The 24,675-nt window shown below is 43.1% G+C and overlaps 3 protein-coding genes across 4 annotated transcripts; all 3 read left to right on the top strand.

Moving 5' to 3' along the window:
* Window positions 1-402: 402 nt before the first annotated feature.
* RB195_010186 (uncharacterized protein) lies at window positions 403-24,209 on the top strand (the record flags this gene model as incomplete). Of its 2 annotated transcripts, XM_064191066.1 has the most annotated exons (9): window positions 403-619; window positions 2,699-2,773; window positions 4,076-4,121; window positions 8,949-9,042; window positions 11,264-11,329; window positions 15,574-15,665; window positions 23,333-23,550; window positions 23,617-23,742; window positions 23,800-24,209. In XM_064191066.1, the coding sequence occupies 9 exons, from the start codon at window positions 403-405 to the stop codon at window positions 24,207-24,209; spliced, it is 1,344 nt and encodes a 447-aa protein (XP_064048648.1). The 2 variants fall into 2 exon arrangements, with proteins under 2 accessions (XP_064048648.1, XP_064048649.1); XM_064191065.1 differs by having other exon boundaries at window positions 23,333-24,209.
* Window positions 19,262-20,739, top strand: RB195_010188 (uncharacterized protein; the record flags this gene model as incomplete). The annotated part of the gene is made up of 2 exons (XM_064191068.1): window positions 19,262-19,346; window positions 20,282-20,739. 2 exons carry the CDS (start codon window positions 19,262-19,264, stop codon window positions 20,737-20,739), a joined length of 543 nt encoding a protein of 180 aa, XP_064048651.1.
* Window positions 21,070-21,444, top strand: RB195_010187 (uncharacterized protein; the record flags this gene model as incomplete). Its single annotated transcript, XM_064191067.1, has 1 exon — window positions 21,070-21,444. The coding sequence occupies one exon, from the start codon at window positions 21,070-21,072 to the stop codon at window positions 21,442-21,444; it is 375 nt and encodes a 124-aa protein (XP_064048650.1).
* Window positions 24,210-24,675: the final 466 nt, after the last annotated feature.

Below are 24,675 nucleotides of genomic sequence, written 5' to 3'. Positions count from 1 at the left end.
CATCCAGAACTTAGTGGGCAGCGAAGCTCGCTTTCAACCAGTAAGTGATATGTTCGTCATCTAAAGTTGACATTTAAAGCGGCAATCTTTTAATTTTTTGCATTAAGATTACTCTTTCTCTCTTTCTCTTTGGCTTTGTCCTACTCACAATTCAGCGTTTATTTAATAGAAATAAAAGCGTGAGGCAAAAGCGTAGCATCCGTTTCGTTCAAACGAATTTAAAAGGGTGTTCTTGGTGAGTTTTGCATCGGTTACCGCGTGGATGAAAATAAATTGCACAATACAATTCTAATCATTTCAAAGAGGCAAAAAAGTACAGTTCTGAGATAGAACCAATTGTTCGGATCAAGGTTATAAGAATTATGGTGCGAATAATTTCCGGTGGCTTGCCTTGATTTGCGAATGACCTGCATCGGCTGCGATCTACGGAAAGCTTTCGAAGTCGACGTGTCTAACGCGAATCTCCACCTCACTCTCCTATGTTCGTACTTGTTATTCCGGAAAATCAAAGAAAGTGATGTTGCTTTGCATTCCTTCTATCCGCCACTTACGTCGACTCAATTCGGTCGTCTCTCAGTTGTCGCCTTGTTGCGTATTGATATGAAGTCATCAGAAGCAGGTGAGAATTTTCCCTTCTTCTTGTGTTCACACAAATGAAAGCACCAAGCTTGCTTCTACTTGCTGTCTATTTTCTTGTCGAAAACCCACAAGCATTACCTAGACAAGGAGGCAACTGGATCCAAATATCTAGAAAAAAATCAACGTTGTGCTAACTAAACCAATGCGCCAATCCAATTTTTTACTGCACAGTATATTATGCTGCGTCACCAGAGGGGCAGCATGTCCAAATTTTCTAGCTCTGCAAATGCAACTTCTCAAAAACAGCTTTCGCAAAAATTTTCGACTGTCGTTCTGTTCTCTCCAGGAGCACATACGGTGCAGAGCGTAATTTAGAAGCTTTGCAGGTAAACGTAAACATCATCCACAAATTGAAAAACAAGACAGATTAGGACCAGTAGGCTAATCAATTTAATCGACGATGAAACTTTTTACATTCTTTCAAATGATGAAGGAAAGCGAGAAAACCAGACTGATTCACTCATTCTAGTTAAAGAATTGCTTCTTTGAATGTTTTCATAATTCACCTACGTTGAGAGTTTTCAATTCGTCATTCGTGTGAGTGCGTATTGAATGCTGTGTTGTCTCGTCTGTCTGATCCATGTGATTTCTGGATGTGTGGGGATTCTTCTCGTTTCTGCTGTAATACTTGCAAACATAATCCTGATTCTTATTTGTTTCCCAAGAGATGCATAATCAAAAATTTCCGTGAACGCTGATTTCGATTATCTCCAAAATCGCTGCGTGCCAACCGCCAATAAATAGAAGGCTACGTAACGGCTGCTATAAAAGGTGGATATTCTTAGCCGCTGTTGGCAACGACAACTTGCGTTGTGTCTTCATGTCTGACAAGATTTGAATCGTGAATAGATAGTGATAAAAACGCACCCATGAACAATGATATCATGTTGTTAGTCGCAGTCGCAAGTATCTACTCATTGTTATCACCAGCGAAACTCAGCAGCAACATTATTTGGTTTGAAATCGAGAGTTTTTCAGTGTCGAGCATCAGTAGGCGATGTGAGGAGCTCCAAATATAGGTAACAATATGAGCAATTCTAGCTAGAACTAGTACAGAAAGCAGACTAAATTGGTGTGTGCGATAACGCCTCTTTTTATGACAAGTGTGCAAGAAGGTAGAATAATTCAGTAAGTTGAATAATTTTTGAACGTCGTATCGTGGATTGTTCGGACACAGCTGAGACGAACTTTTACTGTATGTTCTTTCAAATTGGAAGTTTCATATTTGAAAGGGAAGACCACTGGGAGGGGATCTCCAAGGGAGTGGTTCCCACCTAACAAGTCAAAGCAGGATAATTTCATTTTCACTCGCATTTCTAAATCGCGTACCGCTTGTACGAAACTCTTTCATTCTTCCCTTCTTTTATATTAGCTTACAAGCAAACTTTATGTAGAGTCTCAATTTCTTTCGTTTTTTTTCCGGAAGTTTCATATTTGAACGATTTTTCGTAGATAAGATGAAACGGCAGACCAAAATAAAGACAATGATGTGGGAATTGTTGGAGGTCGCAGCTGCACCGGAAACTTGAAGGTTTATAGTATGGTTTATGATATGGTATTGTTCAGGGGACATCGAAACCGATTTAGAAAGACATTATTTTATTAACGAACGGATATGATTTCCAAAATATATAAATGCATTTTAAAAAAATTTTCTATGCAAGTAATTCCCATCCTCTCTTTTTGATCAAGGGAAGATTTAGATTTAGATTGTGGATATAGGTTGTGGATACATACTTTTTGCCGCGCGCTAGCTCTTCGCGTCATTTCCCAAGTTCACATGAAAACACTACGACTCACTCACTATTCGTTGATGTGCATCCAATCCAAACGCGTCAGGGCGACTCGTTCTCTACGCCGTTTCGCTCTGCGTTGTACCTGAATAAAATATGAAAATGTGCTTTTCTATACACAAGCAGCTCGTCGATGCAATGCGAAAGTCACATTTGAAAACGAAGTAACAGCAATTTTCGAAGTCATGGTACTAGTTCTGAGGAATTGGCGGAGATAACAAGGCATGCCAATGAATCAGTTAAGGTTGAATCTCCTTTCTTTTTAGTGGAGTCGAAAGAATTTGAAGAGGTTGTGTCCACCGATGTTAAACCTGCTCGAACTTCCCCGAATAGCATGACAGGTATGTTTCTGCTCTTCTCAAATTGTGGCATATGTGAACCCATATCTTTTGTCTGGGGCAGTGTAGCGCAGTCGGGTAGAGGTTCAGCTGTGACCGCACGATCGATCAGAGGTTCGAATCTGCAGTAGTCCCAGCCAAGCCTTCCATCCCTTTGGGGTCGACAAATTGGTACCAGGCTTACCTGGGAGAATAAAAGAAATGAGCTCGCTCATGGGCTAACCTCCACAAATCACTATAAAGACGTCACATGCGTTCATAAACAAAAAAACTCTGAGTTGAAGTCGAACGCGCCGGCGCATCCCTATATTGCTTGATCGACGCAATGCACTTTATGTTTTATCTTTTACCTTTTGCGTTTCTAATAAATTTAAATCAGTAGCAAAGCTTAAAGCTTTAGCTGCTAGACATAGTATGTTTCTGAGGTGGGTAGTTTTAAGATGCTAAATTTAATTCATTCAATATACTTTTGTGGTATATGTTTTATTTCATATTCTTTAATTTTATTTTAATTGTGCATGCTGAAAGCTTCGCCGGCTCTTCATAACTATGCGAAGATGCAAGAGATTTGACAGACGTTTGACGGATATTTGACAGACGGAAACATAGCTTAAATTATCTTAAACAGCTGGAAAAATTCAGAAGTTCGTCGGCATATGTATATACTGTGATAAGTAAGTGAAGAAAGAGAGAACTAGCTGCTCGACAGCTGCCCGAGATCATTATCGCTGGTAAGTGTACATCTGTGGTCAGCAACATCGTACCATCATGATCTCGGAGTGGAACAATCTCCAGCCTGAAAAATCGACAACTTTTGATTTCGAAGTAGTTTCCTCATATAGGCTCCCTCGAGCATTTGTTAAAATAAATGCGTATTTATAGTTCTGTCAAATGTCGTGATTCCGTGCTGTTCTATACTGCGCTCTCTGTGATCCCACAGTCAACATTTCACTTTTCAGACTTTCACTCCCCTAAGCTCTCTAACGATACGTCAACTGCTTACACCATATTTCACTATCAGAACGCCTTGACCGGCTTGTGTGCTTAATTTTGATTAGATGGGGCTGTTGGATAAGTCGCTTCTTGCTGTTGAGATCTTGATTAAACGGCTGTGGTTCTTCTTTATATTGACGAATGACAAAAATTGTTTTGCATGTGAAGTAAAAGCTGGAACAAGGAGCAACGCTTAGCGGCGGAACTTTGAAAAGGAGGCAAAATCAGTGCTTAGGAAAACAATTAGAACAACAACAACAACACTGAAACAGGTTGAAAATGAAAGAATTATCGAAATCAATTTGTTTTCAGTTCCTAGTGATGGCCGTTTTCAAGAAGCTAAACCTACTCCGCGCAGGTTAGTATTCCTTGCTTGAAAGGGGCAATATTTGACTGTTCTTTATTTCTTTATGAGAAAATACTGAAGTCGCCGCAGTTTGGGAGGTTGATGATACGGTAGAAAAACATTCACCTTCCCCACGTCCGAGAAATGCTGAATCATTTTAAGAAGTTTGGGAAAATACATTTTTTATCATGTGTAGTTCGATGTCGCGTATACTAGTCTGATTGCTACCCTTCACGTGGTGGCCATGCATCAACTAAACGCAATCAGGCGTTCGAGTGTACGTATTGGGAACGTACGAGCTATTACACTTTTACATGGCAAAATATTCGCATACATTGCAAGAAGGTGCTCGTCCAGCACATCGCCAAAGGCCTTAATCTGAAAGTTGAACTTCCTGAAGGGAGCCTGAGAGAAGGGAGATGAAATCTTTGGCAACAACCATTCATTTCGTCACGCTGAACTGCCGAACACTATCGAGTGAACTCCAACAAGCCGTCCTATCTAGTCTTCTGCGATATCCCTGTGTGCCTTCTGTTGCACTGCAGAAAACACGCATGAGAGAAATGGGCCCGTCATCAGCATCGAAAATTACGCTATATACTGCGGCGATGCCGATAAGATCAAGGTAGGTGACTGCGCGATAGCTGTGATGAACGATTACAAGAATCTGGTGGAAGGATTCGGCTCAACGTCGTCTAGATGCGCCTTTGTACGACTGCGGGATCGCAGAGTACGTAAACTCTGGATCGTAAGTGCTCACGCACCTACGGAAACCGCTGAGGACAACAGTAAGGACACCTTCTATAATGAACTCAATGCATTGATGTCTAAAATATCAAGTCAACAGTTGGTCATTGTTGAAATCGGCGCAAATACGAAGATGGGACTCGAAAAGCAATCCGATGTGCTAGGGAAATGGTTTTTTTTCAGCAGTCGGACAATGGTGACCGTCTGGTCGACTTATAAGAACAGACGGGCCCCATCTTCGCTTCTACATTGAAGAGGAATCATCGACGCCATCAGCTCAATTGGCAGGGATAAAGTCTTTTAACGCATGAAGAGCAGCCCAAGCGAAAGAGAGACGAGATGAGGACTCTTAAACTCAACTACTTTCTGGCAAAGAACATTCCTCCGTCAGATATCCGGTAATATAGAGCTGTTTGGGACGTCGCGTTCGGCTCTGACCACCGTCCAGTTCTTCCCAGCTTCAAGATACGGTTCCACAAAGAAACCGAGGAGTGTCTCTTCAACCGAAAATCGACATGGCTGGTCTGAAAGACGAAGAATTCAGAACGAAATTCCGCCAACGTGTGTTTATTCATGTTGGAGTACGGACCAGGAAGAAGCCTGGCGGATTCCTTCACAAAGTGCATCCACGACGCGAGGGAAATGCTCCCGGTTCTATTGCCGCGGAAGAAGTTTGCCTTTGCATCTGCGGAAACAAAATCCAAATTCAAAATGTATGTGTCGCGCGCAGCACTGGTGACTTCAACCAGGAAAAACGTCTTAGAAGGAAGTTGCGTCGTCAGCTGCAACTCGTCAGCTGCAACAAGACCGCGATAACTAGTGGACGTCAAGAGCGATGAAGTTTGAAAAGACGTGGGAGGACAAGAACCCGCAAAAAGCTTATGTTTTACTAGAAGAGCATAGCGGTAAAATGAAAAGATGTTCTCCTGTTCTTAGCACTGCCAATGGAGTGGCTGCCGGTAAAGCAACCTTTTCAATTTGGAGGAATCACTTCAAGACCTTGCTGAACCGGCAGGCACCATCAGCTCCTGAGCTGGAGCACGTTCATTGGCCGACATAAGTGGTTAACGAGGAGCCATTGACCGAGTCGGAGGTTCTGGTCTGTATCCAAAAAATCAAGAATTGAAAACTCTGAGGAGACGAAAAGATTAGCGCAGAAATGCTGAAATATCTTCTTCCGTCTGATATTCGTGAGATGACAAAGATCATCCGTTCAATATGGATAGACCGACACCTGATTCGTGGACACGCGCTATCATAATTCCCCTTCGAGAAGTTATCCGTCACGGACCCTAGGAATTATCGAGAAATCTCTTTGCTGCGTGTTATGTACAAGGTGTAGTAGCGGATTATTCTGGACCGACTCATTAAGCATCGCGAAGAAACAACGCGCGACGAGCAGGCTGGCTTTCATCCTGGCCTATCTACAATTGACCAAGTGTTCATCGTCAGGAGAGTGATCGAAATCCGGCAGCGGTATTCAAAGCCAATGCAATTAGCGCTTCCGGACTTTGAAGGCGCTTTCGACTCTCCTCATCGAGGCCATCTTCTTAATGCGCCCTGCGCCGATGGATTACCAGGAAAGTTCGTTCGCTTGTCTGATGACATGAATCAACGAAGAGCTGTTTCAGTTCGAACACTAGCCGGATGTACAACACCGTTTGAGGTGGTAACTGGAGTAAGACAAGGGGCAATGGCAACACCCTTCCTGTTCAACTTCGCCATCGACGACATTATGAGAAGAACAGTAGATCAGTGTCCTGCCAATATCATTCTACCACCATCAGGACTCCTCTTGAGCGATCTTGAGTACGCTGACGATGTTATTATATTCGCGTAAAGTACGAAACTTCAACATGTTGTCAACCTTGTATCGAAGCTGGCTACAGCCTGAGGACTACGTCCACGCCCTGATAAATGCAAGCAGATGCGGGTCTCTTCGAAACCTCGAACGGGAATCAGGGTGGAGGAACAATCGATCGAGTTCGTCGATGAGTTCTCCTACCTGGGCTGTACACTGAAGAATAGCGGCAGCTACGAGAAAGATATTCAGCAAAGATGCGCTAAGGCCACTTTTGCATTCAACTCCTTAACGAAATGCCTGTGGTTGACTTCCATCACCAACGATGTCAAGCTGTGAGTCTACCTATCTGCAGCTCGCCCCATCATGATATACGGATCGGAAACTTGGGCAGCTCTATCTACGGTGATGGAGAGGCTTGATTGCGCAGAACAAAAGCTGCTTAGACGGCTACTTGGCTACTTTTGGCCTAGAGTATGCCACAATGAAGATATTTACGCAGAAATTGATGTGGTATACCGGCGGATGACACGTGGAAGATATCAACATTTTGCACCGCCATCGAAAGTGGCTAAAGTGAATCGTCTTCGCTTTTTTGGTCATATACTAGGAGACCGGCAGATCGCGTTGTTCAACTAGTTCTGAGGAGTTTGTCGCCACTTAAGCCACCTGGTCGAGAACGGAATTTTTGGACTGAGGCGGTGAAAGAGGACTTGAGGACACTCGGCGTGGATAGGCAGTTCAGGCGAGACGTAAGGTTTCGCAAAATATGGAATAGTGACGAATGGATTGATCTCTCGCAGAAGATCGAGAAAGTTGGGCAGAGCTGTGTTCAAGTACGGCACACCTCGGCGAAGATGCGGGTAGTCTCGTCAGGCGATGATATCAGCCCGCCGATTAAGTCATAAATCAAGACATTTGCAGTTCAGAAGAAAGAAAGGGACGGGAACTAACAAACTTTGGTTACTTTGCTAATGTATGTCAGATCATTCAGATAATTTTCAGAGACGTTCTTTTTTGTTTTGTGAAAAGTGTCAAAATCAAGGATTTTATTCAAATATTTGGAAACTCAAATAGTGTCCAAATTTTAATTTTTCACAAAGCCAGAATGTCCGACTTCGTTGTTCACCGAACATTTCACAACTCATAGTTTTCCGAACACTCGAGCATATTTGGGACTCTCGAATCATCGAGCTAGTCGAGTATCTGGAATGCTAACGTTATTCAGCTAACACCTTAACAGAGATTTTCCATCTTTTCGTAGTATCGCTGATATTAAATAGTAGTAGGAGACTTTACAAAATAATTGACTACATACTTGTGCTGAAAAGCGTCTAACTGCCAATCAACAGTTGAGATTATCATAATCTTCAGTGGTGTTCAGTTTTTTCGACAATGTAAGGTTAACTCCTTAATTTGAACTCTAACATTAGTTTTAAACATGAATCACTGCAGAATAAATGAAAATTCTGACTTTTTATATGTTGATTTAGGTGGAACTCGAACCTTTACTGAGGGACTGACCAGGAGGGAGCCTGCTATGACCAATCGATGTACATATCGAACGTATTCCCTTCTTGACTGCTGTCTAAAAATTTCCATGCGCAGCGATTATACTAGACTATTCAGTGTTTATCCCTAAGATCCAAATATTTTAGCCCTTGATGCATTTGAGTATAGTAATGTTCCACATACTCTGGATATTCGAGCATAGACCTCAAGCGACTGGGATGAAAATTGGTTCTGTCAGTAATCTTTAAACATAATAAACACCATCATAAGCTTAATTAAAGGCAGCATACTACGAATCTGGGGTTAGTACGGATTTCAGGTGGAGTATCCATATACGGAGTCGTAGATTATGGAGACAGGAGTGGTTCCGCTCATCTTTTCCTGAATCACTGCAAACAGCCGGCCTCTGAATGCTGTTTTGTACGTTGCCTTCTATTGCAGCGCGCTACCCTTGCACGCATAGCCCTTACTGCCTATCGGAGCAGTCCGAATTGATTTTCGACGAATCGCAGAGCGGAGGCGGCGCAAGGGATGGAGCGTTGCAATAGACGGCGTCGTACAAAACAGCATTCTGAAGGCGGCTGTTTGCAGTGATGCAGGGAGAGATGAGTAGAACTACTTCCGTTTCCATTACGTACGATCCTGTATACGGATATTCTACCTGAAATCCGCACCAGCTCAGATTTGTGGTATGCTGCCTTTAAGTCCAAAAGTTAAACTGTGTTCTAGGTTCGACTACCACCTAATCCAGCGTAGTCGCACGAAAAATAGATTTCCAGCTACATCGCAATCAGCCCTCCATTTCTGCCCACTTATCCGATCACATTGGCTTCAGTTCCGCCACTGCACGAGGTGCCGACGACGCGTACGAAAGTAAGTTTATAAAACCTCATAATTATAACATCAATATGCGACTTCTTATGAGAGTACGTAGTGACATGACCAGTTCCACTTTCTTGTTGGGATTCTAGCCAGAATTTACGCTTACATTATTGCTCGTTTACAGTGCAAAAGTTCTGATTAGTTGCAAGAGAAGCGCACGAGATTAGACTTGCAATTCGAAATAGGACTCATACAGAATGAAACACTATGGAAAAATTTTCACATGTTTCAATACCCTAAACCTGATGGGTGGCTGGGTCCTGAACAAAAGCATGGGTGCACTTCCACAAAGCTAGGTGGGAAGTTCTTAGGTGCCTATGGGTTTCTTAACGACAGGACTTATCTCGTTCATGACCGATTTAATTGGTTTCTTTTCTGCCTCACTTTCATTGTGTTTTTCTTCTTACAGTTTCGGAACAAATATCAGATGAGACTACAATCAATTAGTTTTTAGTAAAAGAAAGTTTTGGTATGGCCTTTCAAAATTGGTACATCTTATTATCAAGTGTTACTAAATAAAACGTTTACATACAGACATAAGAGCGAAAACTTCTGTCTACTCCTCCCGGGACCGTTGGTGCCTGAGACTATCGACTTTTCCCCGCAACTCAGCATCGTCCAGAAGAACAATGTCGTCTTTCAAAACTCTCGAAATATTTGCTGTAGATGAGGAGCTAGAACAGTGGTGCTAGATCTAACAACTTGATAAATGTTTTGTTCACTAGGGGTGAGAAACTTCGACTTTGCTTGAGTATTGCGATTCCCTTAGCCTCAACTGGGGCGCAAAATGAAGATTGCAAGGACATTTTATTCCAATTGTTTCGGCGGATTCGTTTTATTCAGAGGCTCGAATCTCACAGAAATATATAATGTGTTCTCGTAAACACCTCATCACAACACAAGTTGCTGTACGCGGTACAAGGTCAGCTGGTTTGTCGCGGAGATTCATTCTTCCTTTGTTTTCATTTTTGGGGTTTTGGTTGTTTACCGGAACGCAAACATTACCCTTCCCGTAACTATTTTGGGTATTTCCGTTCCGGTATTTTGGATTCGAGCGAAAAGATCGAGACAGTAAGATGGATGGTCTTAGCTTTTATGAACTTCTGTGCGATTGGCCTCAAGTGGCAATGTTTAACACGTCGACTTTGCCAAGCCATATAGATGTTCTCTATCCCGAATACAAAGTAGAGTCCCTTTATCTCTGATGGATCTTCATATGCATGAAAATCGATAGCATAGATGTAATCTCGGTTTCTAGCTACCGCATAACAAGGAGTTAGGTTTATGCGATCGTAGATTTGACTTACCACCTGTTTTTGTGAACCCGTAGGCGCTATCTCTGCAACCCTGATGCGATCCAGAAGACTACGCGTTTGCAACTTTGATTTTTCTACTCTTTTCGTTAGAAACGAAAGGCCGACAGAAATTAGTCTCATCAGAGTCGGCCCTCTGGAGTGCTTGCGCTGCGTGACCAAGTCGGTGGTGTTGGTATATTTTTGGGTGGCAGAGATGCACTACGACTGTCTTGAACATGTTCGAATATGCTCCGGGTTTGCTTCCGTAGGTGCGGAAAGACGGTAGATCAGCATATTTTTACTGTCAGGTTTACAGAAACATAGTTCCCCACTCTTGTTGAACAAACGTCTACGAACAAAACAAACAAAAACAAAAAAGTGTCTTTGAGAAATGCAGCAATATCGTTTCCGATCTTTCGGGCTTAAATTTTACATATCGTTTGTTTGTTGAGTAGGCCTAAAGAAGGTAAACAGGTGTTCATTTTGGCTTGAGTAAAACGTACAAAGCAACAGGCATCAATATAATCCTATTCTTGCGCTCTATGCCTAAGAGAAAGTAGTTTATTTAATACTAATAGTAATTATGTTATTACATTATTATTGCATTAATTATTATACTAATTTCTAATTTAGCCTTTCTGGGAATATTTGATACTGCTAATTTTCACTTCAATATTGCGCACATTTCAATGCAAACAATATCCCTGACTGATCGGCTTAAATTTTGACATTATTAGGAAGTTAAAGATTGATTTTCTTCAAGTATTCCCATTTCTTGTGTTACTTATTGTAGTTACATACATCTACAGTTGCATAAAGCACGTGCAGTTGCATAGATGTACAGTGGAAACAGGTTGACCTCTGCGACCAAGAAGAAGAAATATGAATGCGGTTTTTCTCAGAGAATTTGTTTTCAGACAAAAACTGCCAGACCTTTGTGTCACCACGCACGATATGTTCTAGAGGAGAAACCAAAGAGATCAGTAAGTGGTGTACTGCTTTTAGCTGGCTATGGCTGCTAAGACAAATAAGCATGCTGTCTGCAGAAGCGACCGATGAGTGTGTGATGGAGATTTTGTTAGGAAAGTCAATGGTGACTTAGGAACAGCAAATCACAAAACTGACTATGTTTGGATCCACCCTTCAATAGGTAGGGGTAGGGTATTATTCACAAGCAAGAGAGCAATCAGTCTGCTCGGAATGCGTTCACTTCTATCCAAAATTGTTTGGGCTTCATGAACGTATGTGCAGTCTGTATAAAGATTTGTGGAGGCTAGCCGATGTGTGAAATCATTGGTATATCCTTCCACAAACCTAGCAATTTATCGATCCCAAATAGATGAAAGTACTGGCTGGCACTAGGGCAGAATCAAACATCCGATAGAGTCATGCTGCAGTCGCAGTGGAACCCTTCACCGACTGCGCTACTTCGCCCCGCATCCAACTTAATAAGGGTAGTAGAACGATGACAATTCACAACAGATCTACGAACGGGTAGTTGGTAAAGTTCTGTTGCTTATTTCAGTTTTATTACTTGCATTTCGGGCATTGAACGACATGGAATTTGCCAAGATGCCAAAACTGGATCTCGCATTTCTCTACTTCAAAAAAGTGTTCAACCGTGGTCTGCATTAAGTTATTTATCACACTTTACGACAATACGCTGCTCCAGAGGAACTAATCTGTTGGGTTTAAATCCTCCACGCCGACTCACGAAGTTCTGATACGTCGGCGGAATTCTTGGTTCCGGTTGGACTATGTCAGGATTCAGTTTTCCCTCCATCTTTTGTGCCGAAGTCATCACAGATATCGCAACGGGAGATCTTCTAGAGCCTACGCTATAGATGCTTCTCCTCATGTATGAACTCATTAAGGCTACTCGAGACAAAGAAAAATTAGATCAGGAAACTTCAAGTCTGACGGGATGGATGTGCAGTATTTGGGGTATGTTTTAACGTCGAAAGGCCAAGTACTTGATGCATGACGTGTCGAGAATGGCAAAATCAAGACTCACGTCATGAACGAATTCCAAGAACCGACGCTTTCAAACATCTCGGTTCGACTGGATCCGTCAGCAGCCTTGCACGTGTAAATTTGCATGGATAAAATAGTGAGTCATGGATGTGTTCTGTAACAAGAAAATGCCCAATCATCTCAAATCCCTCTCAAATGGTCATAATCTCTTCTTCGAAACTATTCAAAACGATCTTTTAAAATGCAGAGCTCAGTAAGGAAAAAAAAACTGTAGAAACTGTAGAGATGCCGAGTACTTTTCTGCAACTTACGAAATGGTCCATCTTATCAAAGTAATGAGGGGTGGGTGTAGTGTAGCGGTTAGAGATTCTGCTTCATGCACGATCGATCGGAAGTTCGAATCGGCTCTAGTGCTCACCAAGCTTTTCATCTCTCCGGGGTCGATAATTGCATAGGCCAGTTACACATTCGCAAACCTCAAACGATTCTGATTTAAAGTTAACGTTGGGGCGCACACGTAGCGGATTGATTAACGCCAGAAACTTTATCCTTTAACTTTATCAAAGTAATGAATATGAAGGACGATTTGTGAGTGTTACTTGCCTCCACCATAAACAATGGCAGCGTGGGGCGACTACGTGGCTCTCACAGGCGAGAAGATTTAAATTCGTCGTAATTGGGACCATCGTGAAGTTTCAAAAGTGAGATAAAGCTCCATCTTGTACCGTGTGATCTCACTGCAACTTTCGAAGAACTATGCGTAGTGCACAACTTTTTTCGAATCCTTCCCCAAGAACACGGATCTCTTTCGCCTAATACTCTTTCAATTCCGTTTAGGAGTTTTTCAATCCCTTTTACAAAGAACTTGTAAACGACAGGCGCTAAAAAGACTGGAAGATAGCTGTCGATGTCATGTGTATCGTTCTTCTTGAACAACAACACGGTTTTGCTGGTTTCCCACTACTTGTGGTCTATAGATTCTAAAGGAAATGTGTTAGCGTGCGAAGAGCATTGCCAGAGTTTTCACAACAACTGGCAGTATGTTCCTCAAGTATTCAGATACGACAGTGCTGGGACAGGTTGGGTGCAGCGCAGCCGGCAAGAGTTTCGGCTGTCATTGCATAATCTCTCAATGGCTGGAAACTGCTCCTAGTTTCAACCAAGCTCTTCATCCCTCCAGGAATGAAGAGTTTGGTTGAAACTAGTCGATGTACTGGTACCAGATTTGTAAGCGAGGGTAAAAACACTGACTTGACGCATCGGCTAAGCACCGCTAGTCATTGTAAGGTTGCTTACATGTTCACAAACCTCAAAGTGTTCTGAAGTTGAACGCGTAGGCACATGCTTGCGAAGACTTGGTACTGCACAGTGCTTTACTGACGAATCGGAACACAGAACCTCTGTGATGAAGTGCTCGTTTTCTCTCAGATGATAATATGGTTATCGAGAGATTAGAGTTGAAATCGAAAGTAGATTTCACTATCAACCTCAATGCAGCAGTTTTTGTACTTTGGTTTTGAGAAGCAGTCATTCTAGGTTTATGTAGGCTTGAGTGGAGACAGTTTCAGTCAATTGTCAACTGATGTTCTCCCCGCTTCCAGTCCTTTTCTTTTCTTTTTTGCGAAGCCCTTTGACCTCTTACCTTTGCTCGATAGTCATAAAGGTGTTCTAAAAAGCGATTATTTTCCTAATCAATGCACATATCGTTCCGTGAGCCAGCGAAAGAAGCAGCAGGAAGTAGTGTCGTGCTTTGTGTTAAGGAATGAATAGTCCGATTCGCTTAGGAACGTTTGTACAACGGCGATATTCGTAAGAAAAACCTGGTATTGGCGATGGTGTGTTTCTGAAATCTTCCTACTAATCTTGGCTGCAGCCGTGTAGGGCTACGTGACGCCAATGTTACGGGAGGCCGAGCTCAGGAAGCAAAATTCTTTGCGTCTGCCCTAGTTAGTTTGATTTGAAGGAGGGAATATATGTTTGTAGTGTACAGGGATTGAGGCAAACTGCCCGTGAGAGAGCAGGCATGTAGTTAGCCACATATTTACAGATTTGCTTGCGTGAATCATACGGCTGAGCTTTGCGGCCCAAAACCAAAGGCCAAAAGTAATTAGATAACTGAAACGCGAGAAGGAAGTTTGAAATGGTCTCGTACAAGTGAGTTCCAGCTATCTGGGTGCACCCCAAAGTTCACTTGTTGCAGGCTCATGTGGGGCGTCTAAACGGAATGGGACTAAGGTAAAGAGCATGCGAAGCAGGTTTGCGTGCATCGGACGCGAACCGTAAAGGGCTGATAATGAAGCCCAGGAAAGCCCATCGAGACGGTACGACACTCACTGAACGCCTATGACATGAACTAATAGAACTGTTCCTAAGAGGATGCGAGAATGCTTGTGGGGATGGTATTGATATCTTCGTCAACAGAGCGTCAAATTTCTCAAATAATAGAGTACGTTTATGAATGAGAAGATATGTATCGATGCTTTCTTTGACACTTTGATAGCCTACATCGCTTATACGCCAATATCAAGCTAATGAGAAAGAGAGCTATGTCAGATGTTCATACATGGATTTCTACATGGCTCTACGAATAATATTATACCTTCCACAAAGTCATTATTGGCAGCCTCAACAGCAAGGTTTACGTTAGGAGAGTTTTCGAAAAACTTCACTTAGGAATCCACCTCCTGCAACAGATCGAATAAAGGTAGAAGCAGTTACAGGTTACAGAGTTGAAAGTAAAGGATGGAGCTTTTCTTTTTTTCCAGCTCCTAACTTAAAAATATGAACATCACCACTATAGATAGCATCAAAAAGTAATCGTGTTACCTCAGAGCAGATATTCGGCAACCTAATATTTCAGCGCTCTGTGCATTTCTATACTATTATTTCGACATTGGTTGTACTTCATAGCGCTGATTTATTCTCTTTCATCATGAATGCTCACTCATCTCACTATTTTTGTGCCTATCTAACTTTGTGAGATTAGCATTCCTGTCTTCACTAGTACCCAGATTCCACTGTTCTTGAATTTATTATTCGGTCGATCTTATTTTGTCTGATACCAAAATTAAACATACAAGAATTGCTCATCATTACTCAGAGATAATTAACAGAAATGTAAAGAATGAACGTTGCTCTTCGATGGAGTGAGTGTAGTATTTGTGGGAGCTACACCTCATGAAGGGCAACTTATGGAATCTCAAAAAAAAAACCCTTAAGTGAGGAAACTCAGCCGTGATTCTTTTTTATTCAGCCCACTGCAAATGATAACATGGAGTGTACGAACTGTGGTACGAAGAATACGAGTGCATGGAGAAGAAGCGCAGAAGGAAAGAGCGAGTGCAAGTACGTTTTCAAAGTTGCTTACTTTATTGTTGTTGCGAAAATAAAAGAGTGCTCATGCAGTCATCGCCGAATGAACTGTGTCGGCCTCCTGGGGAGCGTATACGAGTACCTGTTACCTGCTTGCGGTGGCCCTGCTTATACCAACTGCAATCAAGAATTCGAGCTTACGCTCTAGGCACGTACAAGCTATAAAGCTTGAACATTCATATGGCGGAAGTTACCTGGATATTGCAAAAAGATGCTCTTGTCTAGCGCACTACTAAAACCCAATCCAACTAGGTCAAATTCCAAGAGAAGCCGTGGAATCAATGGCAACAACTCTCCGCTTCGTTACTTGACATCTTCGATCTGAGGTGGTCGGGGTCGATGAGCAGCTCATTTGGAGTCCATTGGATTCTTTGCGAGCTCTGGCTGTAGATTTGGAAGGTTGGGAAAATTGTACTCAAGGACGACATGTGTCTGGAAAGATATGGGCAATTGCATCAGACAACAAAGCCTGCCCGCCGATTAAGTGAAGTAAGTCAAGTCAGACGTCCTCCAACCCTTTTTTCTGTTTTTCTGAAGTAGCTTTTTGCTTTTTTGTGTGAGATGAGAGAGGTTCGTTGACAGGCTTCGCTGAGGACGTAACACGTCAACGCAATTTGTGGCGACACCGCGTCAGTTATTATTTCTACGGAAGTTGCGTGGTAACTCATCAAGTCTATTAAATATTTCGTCTCTTGCTAACTCCTAAGTGTGGCAGTTTCTTTGTATATTATTGCTCGTTATTACTTGCGCTTCTCCATCAGTGTTGACTGCGCTATCCAACCCATCATGATGGGGCCAATTGCGGATAGATAGACTTGCAGCCTGAATTTGTTAACGATGGGCTGGACTGCAAGCAGATATTTGAAAAGTTCAAAGCAGAACTTGTCAGTAATAATAGTAATAACTTGTCCACAGTTCAAATTCATTCGGTAGTATGGTTTTTTTTGGGTTTTGATTCATTTTGATTAGGCGAAGCAACTTTCCTGGGATGCCATCGGCGAGCAGGAAGGCAGCAGCTGCTCTGAAGTCAAAGAAGGATGACTGTGCCTCTGAGTGCCGCTGCCACATCCCCATCGCTCTACTGACTATAGAAGTTGTAGGATAAATAATAAAGTGTATGGCCTTTATCCGCTTAGTAGGCGTTGCCGCGTGTACTTCAGTTCAGAATCATTTGGAGTTTACGAAAGTGTGCCTAGTCTATGCAAAAAGGGCTAACTGTTGTATCAAGTCTACTCTCCAAGACTAGCCTCGCACCAATTCATCGACCTCAGAAGGATGAAAGGTTTGGATGGAAGAAGGGCTGTTTTAAATCAACGGTACGATCCTCTAGTAAAAGCAGGAGTTCATACTGGAAAATGCCTCTACACCCTTCCCATCCCTGCTGACAGTAAACACCCTGCCAACAGTAGACCAACTAAGGTGAAAGCCGGCCGCTTCATCAGAAGTGGTTTTTTCGCGATGATAGATAAGCCGCTGCAAAAAGACCCACTCCTGACGCTTTACATAGGTACCAAATATATTTTCCGGTAGTTCTTGGGTTTCGTGACGAATATCTTCTCATGGGAAGAAATTATGATAACATACCTTGGGTCAGGTATCTTTTAGTTATTCCACATTAAATGGATGACCCTCGTCGTCTCACGGATTCCAAATGGAGGAAAAATTTTCTGTGTCTCTGTTTCAATTTCATCGTCTCTGCTAGACATTCCATACTTCATTTTCTGGAGTCAGACCAGAACCTCCGATTTGGTCGGTGGTTCCGCGCGGACCGGTGCGCATCGTTTGTTGCACATGCTCGAGTTCAGGGGCTGATAGCGCTTTTCGTTCAGCAAAACGTTAAAATACTTCCACAGAACCTTGCCACACGGATGGTAAGGTTTCCTCACTGACAACGACTTCATTGGGAATGTTGAGAACAGATGAACATCTCTTTATTTTTTTGCACTATCTCGGTAGAACATAGGCTTCTCTCGGACTCATGTCCTTCCACACCTTTTCAGATTCTCTCGCTCTTGATGTTCATTGGTCTACATTTCGACGCAGGTTCCTTATCAGACCCTCCTCCATACCCAGATTGCTAGTAGTGCGAGCAACAAATACGGAATTGTACGTGGATCTTGTTTCAGAAAATGCAAAGGCGAACTCCCTCTTTGGCATAAAAACTGGGAGCGCTTCCTTTGGATCGTCCTAAAAACTTGAAAGACAACTGTCATTAAGCTTCCCCTTGGTTCGCACTGCAATATTTATCGACACCTGTTGGCGGATTTTCTTTATGTATTCTTCCAACCTGCTATATCAATTTTCGGTCAATGTCAAACTCTTCGGCTCCTTTTCTAGGAGCTCAGAAGAACTGAGCGGTGGAATTGAAAGCGACATCCCACGCAGCTGCATATTTTAGGACATCCGACAAGAGGATATTCCATTCAAAACGTAGTTGTTTTTGAATTTAAGAGTTGTCATTTTCTGCTGGCGTTGTTTTTCAGACATTAAAAGGCTCGATCCCCACTACATAAGGTGAATCGTTGATGATTCCTCTTAAAGCCAACAAACCACGGATCTGACGTGGTGAGGGAATCCGCGGTGAAAGCTAGAGGTAGGGATTCGTGGGATAATAAAATTTCCCAAATAAATTGGATTGTTTTATTCGAGATCTATTTTTGTGTTCGCATGAGTTCCGAAAATACCCGTCAGTTAGTTGGGTATTCTGAGGATTAGCGCATTGAGTTCCTCATAAAACGCGTCCTTGTGACAGTCTTTAGCGGTCTCCCTCTAGGTGTGTGAACACTTAGTAGTTGCTGAAGTTTTCGATGCTGATGACGGGACATCCTCTGATGCGCTTCTCCTACAATGCAGCAAACGGCGTATGCAGATATCGTAGCACATAGGAACATAGGACAAGGGTGCTTTCTGGAGTTCACGTGACAATATATATATATATACATATATATATGTATATATATATATATATATATATATATAACCGCGTATACGAGTCTGATTGCTTGCTACCCTTCACGTGGTGGCCCTGCTTCAAATAAACGCAATCAGGCGTTCGAGTGTACGCATTGGGAACGTACGAGCTATATAACTCGTACATGGCGAAAGATTCCCATAGATTACAAAAAGGTGCTCGTCTAGCACATCGTCAAAGCCCATAACCTGAAAGGTCAACTGCCTGAAGGGGGCCTGAAAGAAGGAAGATGAAATCTTTGGCAAGAACCATTCATTTCGTAACGCTGAACTGCCGAACACTATCAAGTGAACTCCAAGAAGCCGTCCTGTCTAGGCTTCTGTATCTCTGTATGCCTTTTATTGAACTGCAGAAACACGCATGAGAGAGGGCCCGTCATCAGCATCGAAAATAACATCATATACTGCGGCGATGCTGATGAGAACAAATTAGGTGACTGCGAGAAACGATTACAAGAACCTGGTGGAGGAATTCGGCTCAACGTCGTCTAGATGCGCCTTTTTACGACTGCGGGATCGCAGAGTACGTAAACTCTGGATCGTAAGTGCTCACGCACCTACGGAAATCGCTGAGGACAACAGTAAGGACGCCTTCTACAATGAACTCAATGCGCAGATGTCTCGGACAGCAATCCGATGTGCTAGGAAAATGGTATTATCCAGCAGAGCGCACGTCGGACAATGGTGACCGTCTGGTCGACTTATACGAACAGACGGGCCCCATCTTCGCTTCTACATTGAAGAGGAATCATCGACGCCATCAGCTCAATTGGCAGGGATAAAGTCTTTTAACGCATGAAGAGCAGCGCAAGCGAAAGAGAGACGAGATGAGAACTCTTAAACTCGACTACTTTCTGACAAAGAACATTCCTCCGTCAGATATCCGGTAATATAGGGCTGTTTGGGACGTCGCGTTCGGCTCTGACCACCGTCCGGTTCTTCTCAGCTTCAAGATACGGTTCCACAAAGAAACCGAGGAGTGTCTCTTCAACCGAAAATCGACATGGCTGGTCTGAAAGACGAAGAATTCAGAACGAAATTTTGCCAACGTGTGTTTATTCATGTTGGAGTAGGAAGGAATAAGCCTAGCGGATTCCTTCACAAAGTGCACCCAGGGCAAGGGAAATGCCTCCGCTTCTATTGCCGCGGAAGAAGTTTGCCTTTGCATCTGCAGAAACAAAATCCACGTACAATTCTGTATGTGTCGCTTTCAATTTGGAGGAATCACTTCAAGACCTTGCTGAATCGGCAGGCACCATCAGCTCCTGAGCTCGAGCACGTTCATAGGCCGACATAAGTGGTTAACGAGGAGCCACCAACTGAATCGGAGGTTCTAGTCTGTATCCAAAAAATGAAGAATGGAAAATTCTGTGGAGACGACGAGTTCAGCGCAGAAATGCTGCGATATCTTTCTCAGTCTGGGATTCGTGAGATGACAAACATCATCCGTTCAATATGGATAGACCGACACCTGATTCGTGAAGACACACTATCATAATTCCCCTTCGAGAAGTTGTCCGTCACGGACCCTAGGAATTATCGAGGAATCACTTTGCTGCGTGTTATGTACAAGGTGTAGTAGCGGATTATTCTGGACCGACTCATTAAACATCGCGAAGAAACAACGCGCGACGAACAGAGTAGTTTCCATCCTGGCCGATCTACAACTGACAAGGTGTTCATCGTCAGGAGAGTGATCGAAATCCGGCAGCGGTATTCGAAGCCAGTGCAATTAGCGCTTCCGGACTTTGAAGCCGCTTTCGGCTCTCCTCATCGAGGCCGTCTTCTCAATGAGCTCCGCGCCGATGGAGTGCCAGGAAAGTTCGTTCGCTTGTTTGATGACAAGAATCAACGAACAGCTGCTTCAGTTCGAACACCAGCCGGATGTACAACACCGTTTGAGGTGGTAACTGGAGTAAGACAAGGGGCAGTGGCAACACCCTTCCTGTTCAACTTCGCCATCGACGACATTATGAGAAGAACAGTAGATCAGTGTCCTGCCAATATCATTCTACCACCATCAGGACTCCTCTTGAGCGATCTTGAGTACGCTGACGATGTTATTATATTCGCGTAAAGTACGAAACTTCAACATGTTGTCAACCTTGTATCGAAGCTGGCTACAGCCTGAGGACTACGTCCACGCCCTGATAAATGCAAGCAGATGCGGGTCTCTTCGAAACCTCGAACGGGAATCAGGGTGGAGGAACAATCGATCGAGTTCGTCGATGAGTTCTCCTACCTGGGCTGTACACTGAAGAATAGCGGCAGCTACGAGAAAGATATTCAGCAAAGATGCGCTAAGGCCACTTTTGCATTCAACTCCTTAACGAAATGCCTGTGATTGACTCCCATCACCAACGAAGCCAAGCTGCGAGTCTACCTATCTGCAGCTCGCCCCATCATGATGTACGGATCAGAAACTTGGGCAGCTAAATCTACGGTGATGGAGAGGCTTGATTGCGCAGAACAAAAGCTGCTTAGACGGCTACTTGGCTACTTTTGGCCTAGAGTATGCCACAATGAAGATATTTACGCAGAAATTGATGTGGTATACCGGCGGATGACAGGTGGAAGATATCAACGTCTTTCACCGCCCTCAAAAGTGGCCAAAGTATATCGTCTTCGCTTCTTTGGTCATAGAATAAGGACACCGGTAGACCGCCTTTTTCAACGAGTTTTGAGGAGTTTGTCTCCACCTAAGCCACCTGGCCGAAAACGGAAGTTTTGGACTGAGGCGGTGAAAGAGGACCTGAGGACACTCAGCGTGGATATAGCGTGAATATAATATGGGATGGCGACGAATGGATTGATTCTGCGAAAGCTTCCACAGAATCAATCAGAGTATCATCTTGGAAAACCAATACATATATATATATATATATATATATATATATATATATATATATATATATATATATATATATATATATATATATAGGTATCGACAGATCAGCCTTACGAAACGGATGTTTGTTAGCAAAGATTCCATGCTCTCTCGGCTTTTCAGAGGGCTTAAGCTCTGGCAGTGTGCTGGACGACAGTGCCTTTTTGCAATGCTTGTGAGACTTGTCATATAACACTGCACGTTATGTAGCTCATGCGCTCCCAAAGCGTATGATCAGATGGCTGATTGCGTTTCGTAAAAGCAGGGGACGACTCGCAGGTGGCACTCAGAGTTGTATGCGCCGTTCCAGGAGCTTGTACAACTATTAAACTTAGATAAATGCGCCTGTCGTTTCTATGTCTCTGTTTTCATTTGTGAAACACATTCTACTGGGGATGATAGAAAGCTATAATTTATTAGGAGGACATTCTAGCCGAACAACCGTGTGGACTTTAGTGAGATGGCTGCCCAGAATCTCTTTAGGAAATTCATAAAAGTAATAGATTGATCAGAAATTCTTGCGGCAGAAATTGTAGAACCTTTTTAATTTCTGCATAAAGGACGATTTACGGTCTCCTTCATATTTAGTGGATAGGAAAAACCTTTAGGAAGCTTTAATTTTGAGGGTGCATGTTGTGCAGTCAATTAATAAATAAATGACTTTGATTGACGAACGACTCCTGCGAGTTGTTATCTTCTGCGAGTGGTGTCAATTGAGCAACGCTAGTGTGGCAACATTCAGTATCAACGAGGCCTTAACGACAAAGTGCGCTTGCGGAGAAATTTTCAAGTGTTTCTTTGTGGGTGAAAGCAGTGATTGTATTCCTGGCTGACAGCACAATCCCAGTTCTCAGCTACACCCAACAACTCCAGAATTTGGTCATCGTGACGGTAGGTGAGCGTCGGGGACTCTCAACATCCCACGTCGTGCATGGTAACTCGAAACACACATCATTAGTTACAAAAAAAAAACAGCAAAACTTGACTGGCAAATAGTTTCCAATCCTTCCTTTTCTCCCATCTCGTGCAATTTGAATACAACCTTTTCTGATGACCTCAAACTGACAGTCACCGATCTCTTGGTCTCACAGCTCCTCAAAGTTTGGACAAAACGCATCGAAGAGTTGCAAATCAAAAGAGAAGATCCTCGAATGCGGCGGTGATTGCAGTATAGTTAAATGGTAATTACAATTGAGTTTATTGATGAAACAAAAAGTGCTAGTCTCCAATTGCACCGTTTCGGCTCAACGTAATAGCTACAGGTTGATGGATTCTGAATAAGTGCTAGAGTTCATCCTGTATGCTGTAATTAATCCTGCACAGACCATCAGTATTGTTTTCCACTGAAGGTTTACTTATATTGAAACATGGTTGTGGAAGGAAGTCAGTTTTTTTACGTTTGAGAAAATGGCTACTGGTAGAATAGCGATATATATATATATATATATATATATTGTTTCAAAATAGTTCTCTTTCAACTCGCAGAATCATGATTTCTGATTTCTTTCATTTATTTTTGTAAAAAGAAAGTTCAGCGTAACGAGTAGTGCACAGTTTGTCTTGAACGTGGTCTTGACTAGGTCCTGCTGATTGGTAACGTAAAGGCACTAGTTCCTTGTTCTGTCTCTGATCCTTCAATTTTTCCTCTAAATATAGTATAATTATTATACCTCAGCGCATGCAAGTTACTGAAGCAGCTATCTTTTATTCACTCATCGTGTATTGAATACACTTTACATACTACTGCCCATATACTAACAATAGGTAGATCTAGCATTTTCAGTGCATGCAATCTGTTCTTCCGCAAAAACGGACGGAAGCGGCCAGCGTCAATGCGTCGCGACACGATAGCAAGACGGTATCGCTTGTCCCGTTGTGATCTTTGCGCCCTTGAGGCTCAAGGAGGAGGTCATGGGAACACTTCTCAAATCCAGAAGACTCGCGCCCGCAGGAATGGAAGAGCAAAAGTGTCTGAAACAGCGGGCGAGATTCCGAGAACAGGTCAGCTCTGTGCACCTCCTGGACCTCAGGGAGCAGGTCCACACCAATATTTTGTGTCTCATGCAGGGTTCCAGCAGCCGCTTCAGACATTTTTGCCTACAAGTGTCAGCTACGTTCACCAGAACCCGGTGATGATGAGCTATGCAACAGAAAGGACTGTTTTCAATGTGATGAATATGGAGCAGCAAATGGGTGCAACTCCTCCTGATTCTCATTTTTGTTTTGTTAGAGATGCAAACAACGTTGTAGCTTCCCCTGCGAGTCAATCTCTAACGACAACAGAGCCCCCACTTGGTATTGCAAAGCATGAGGGAGCTGATGGAAAATTTGGAGTAGTTGCTGAGAATATCGAAGTATCTCAGCGTGAAACACAGGAACAATACCAGCAGTTCGAGCAGCAGCGACAAAAGTACGCCGGCTACGCCACAAAGAGAAAGGCGGTCGATGACCAGCTCAGAAGCGAATTTAGTGAAACGATCAATGCTGCGAAAGGAGAGGACATCGTTGATGACTACGTGAATGCCTCAGCGGTTACGCCGCTTCTTCGAGAAGGCTCTGTCAAAAATAGTAAAAGACATGATCTCGACAGCTCTTTTGAGATCTTCAAGGAAAAGTGCAGAGGTCACGACGACAACGAGCTTGTGTTCAGATCATTGTAAATGGACAAAACTAAATTCATGGGTACTGCAATGGGTTTTGTGATGTTTTCGTTAGGAGTGAGCATTTAACCAACTCACTGTAAATCCGTTGACTTTCATTATCTTTTGGAAAATTGCTTTTTCTGGTCGTGATGTTTTGAATAATTCTTCTTGTGATAAATGTTTGCATGAACATACGTGTAGTTGGCTTTACGAAGGATGCTTGGAATTTTCTTTCTCTGTGCACATCGCCCGTATGCTCTCTATTAAAGGCATCACCCCACAAATTCGAGGTGGTACGGATTTCAGGTGGAGTATTCGTATACGGGGTCGTAGATTATGCAGAGGAGGGTGATGCCGTCCATTTCTTGCTAATTGGCGTAAAAAACGGCCGGAATATGCGGCGTGTGCACAGGACTGGCGCGCTCTAATCGAGCTCGTTGTAGAAAATAGCACGCCGGAACGCTCGAAGGCGTATCTTCCGGGC

This window comes from Necator americanus, chromosome III, assembly GCF_031761385.1.
Source record: "Necator americanus strain Aroian chromosome III, whole genome shotgun sequence".
In the NCBI taxonomy this organism is placed as follows: Eukaryota; Metazoa; Nematoda; class Chromadorea; order Rhabditida; family Ancylostomatidae; genus Necator; species Necator americanus.
This window is presented reverse-complemented; position numbering and strand designations above follow the sequence as displayed.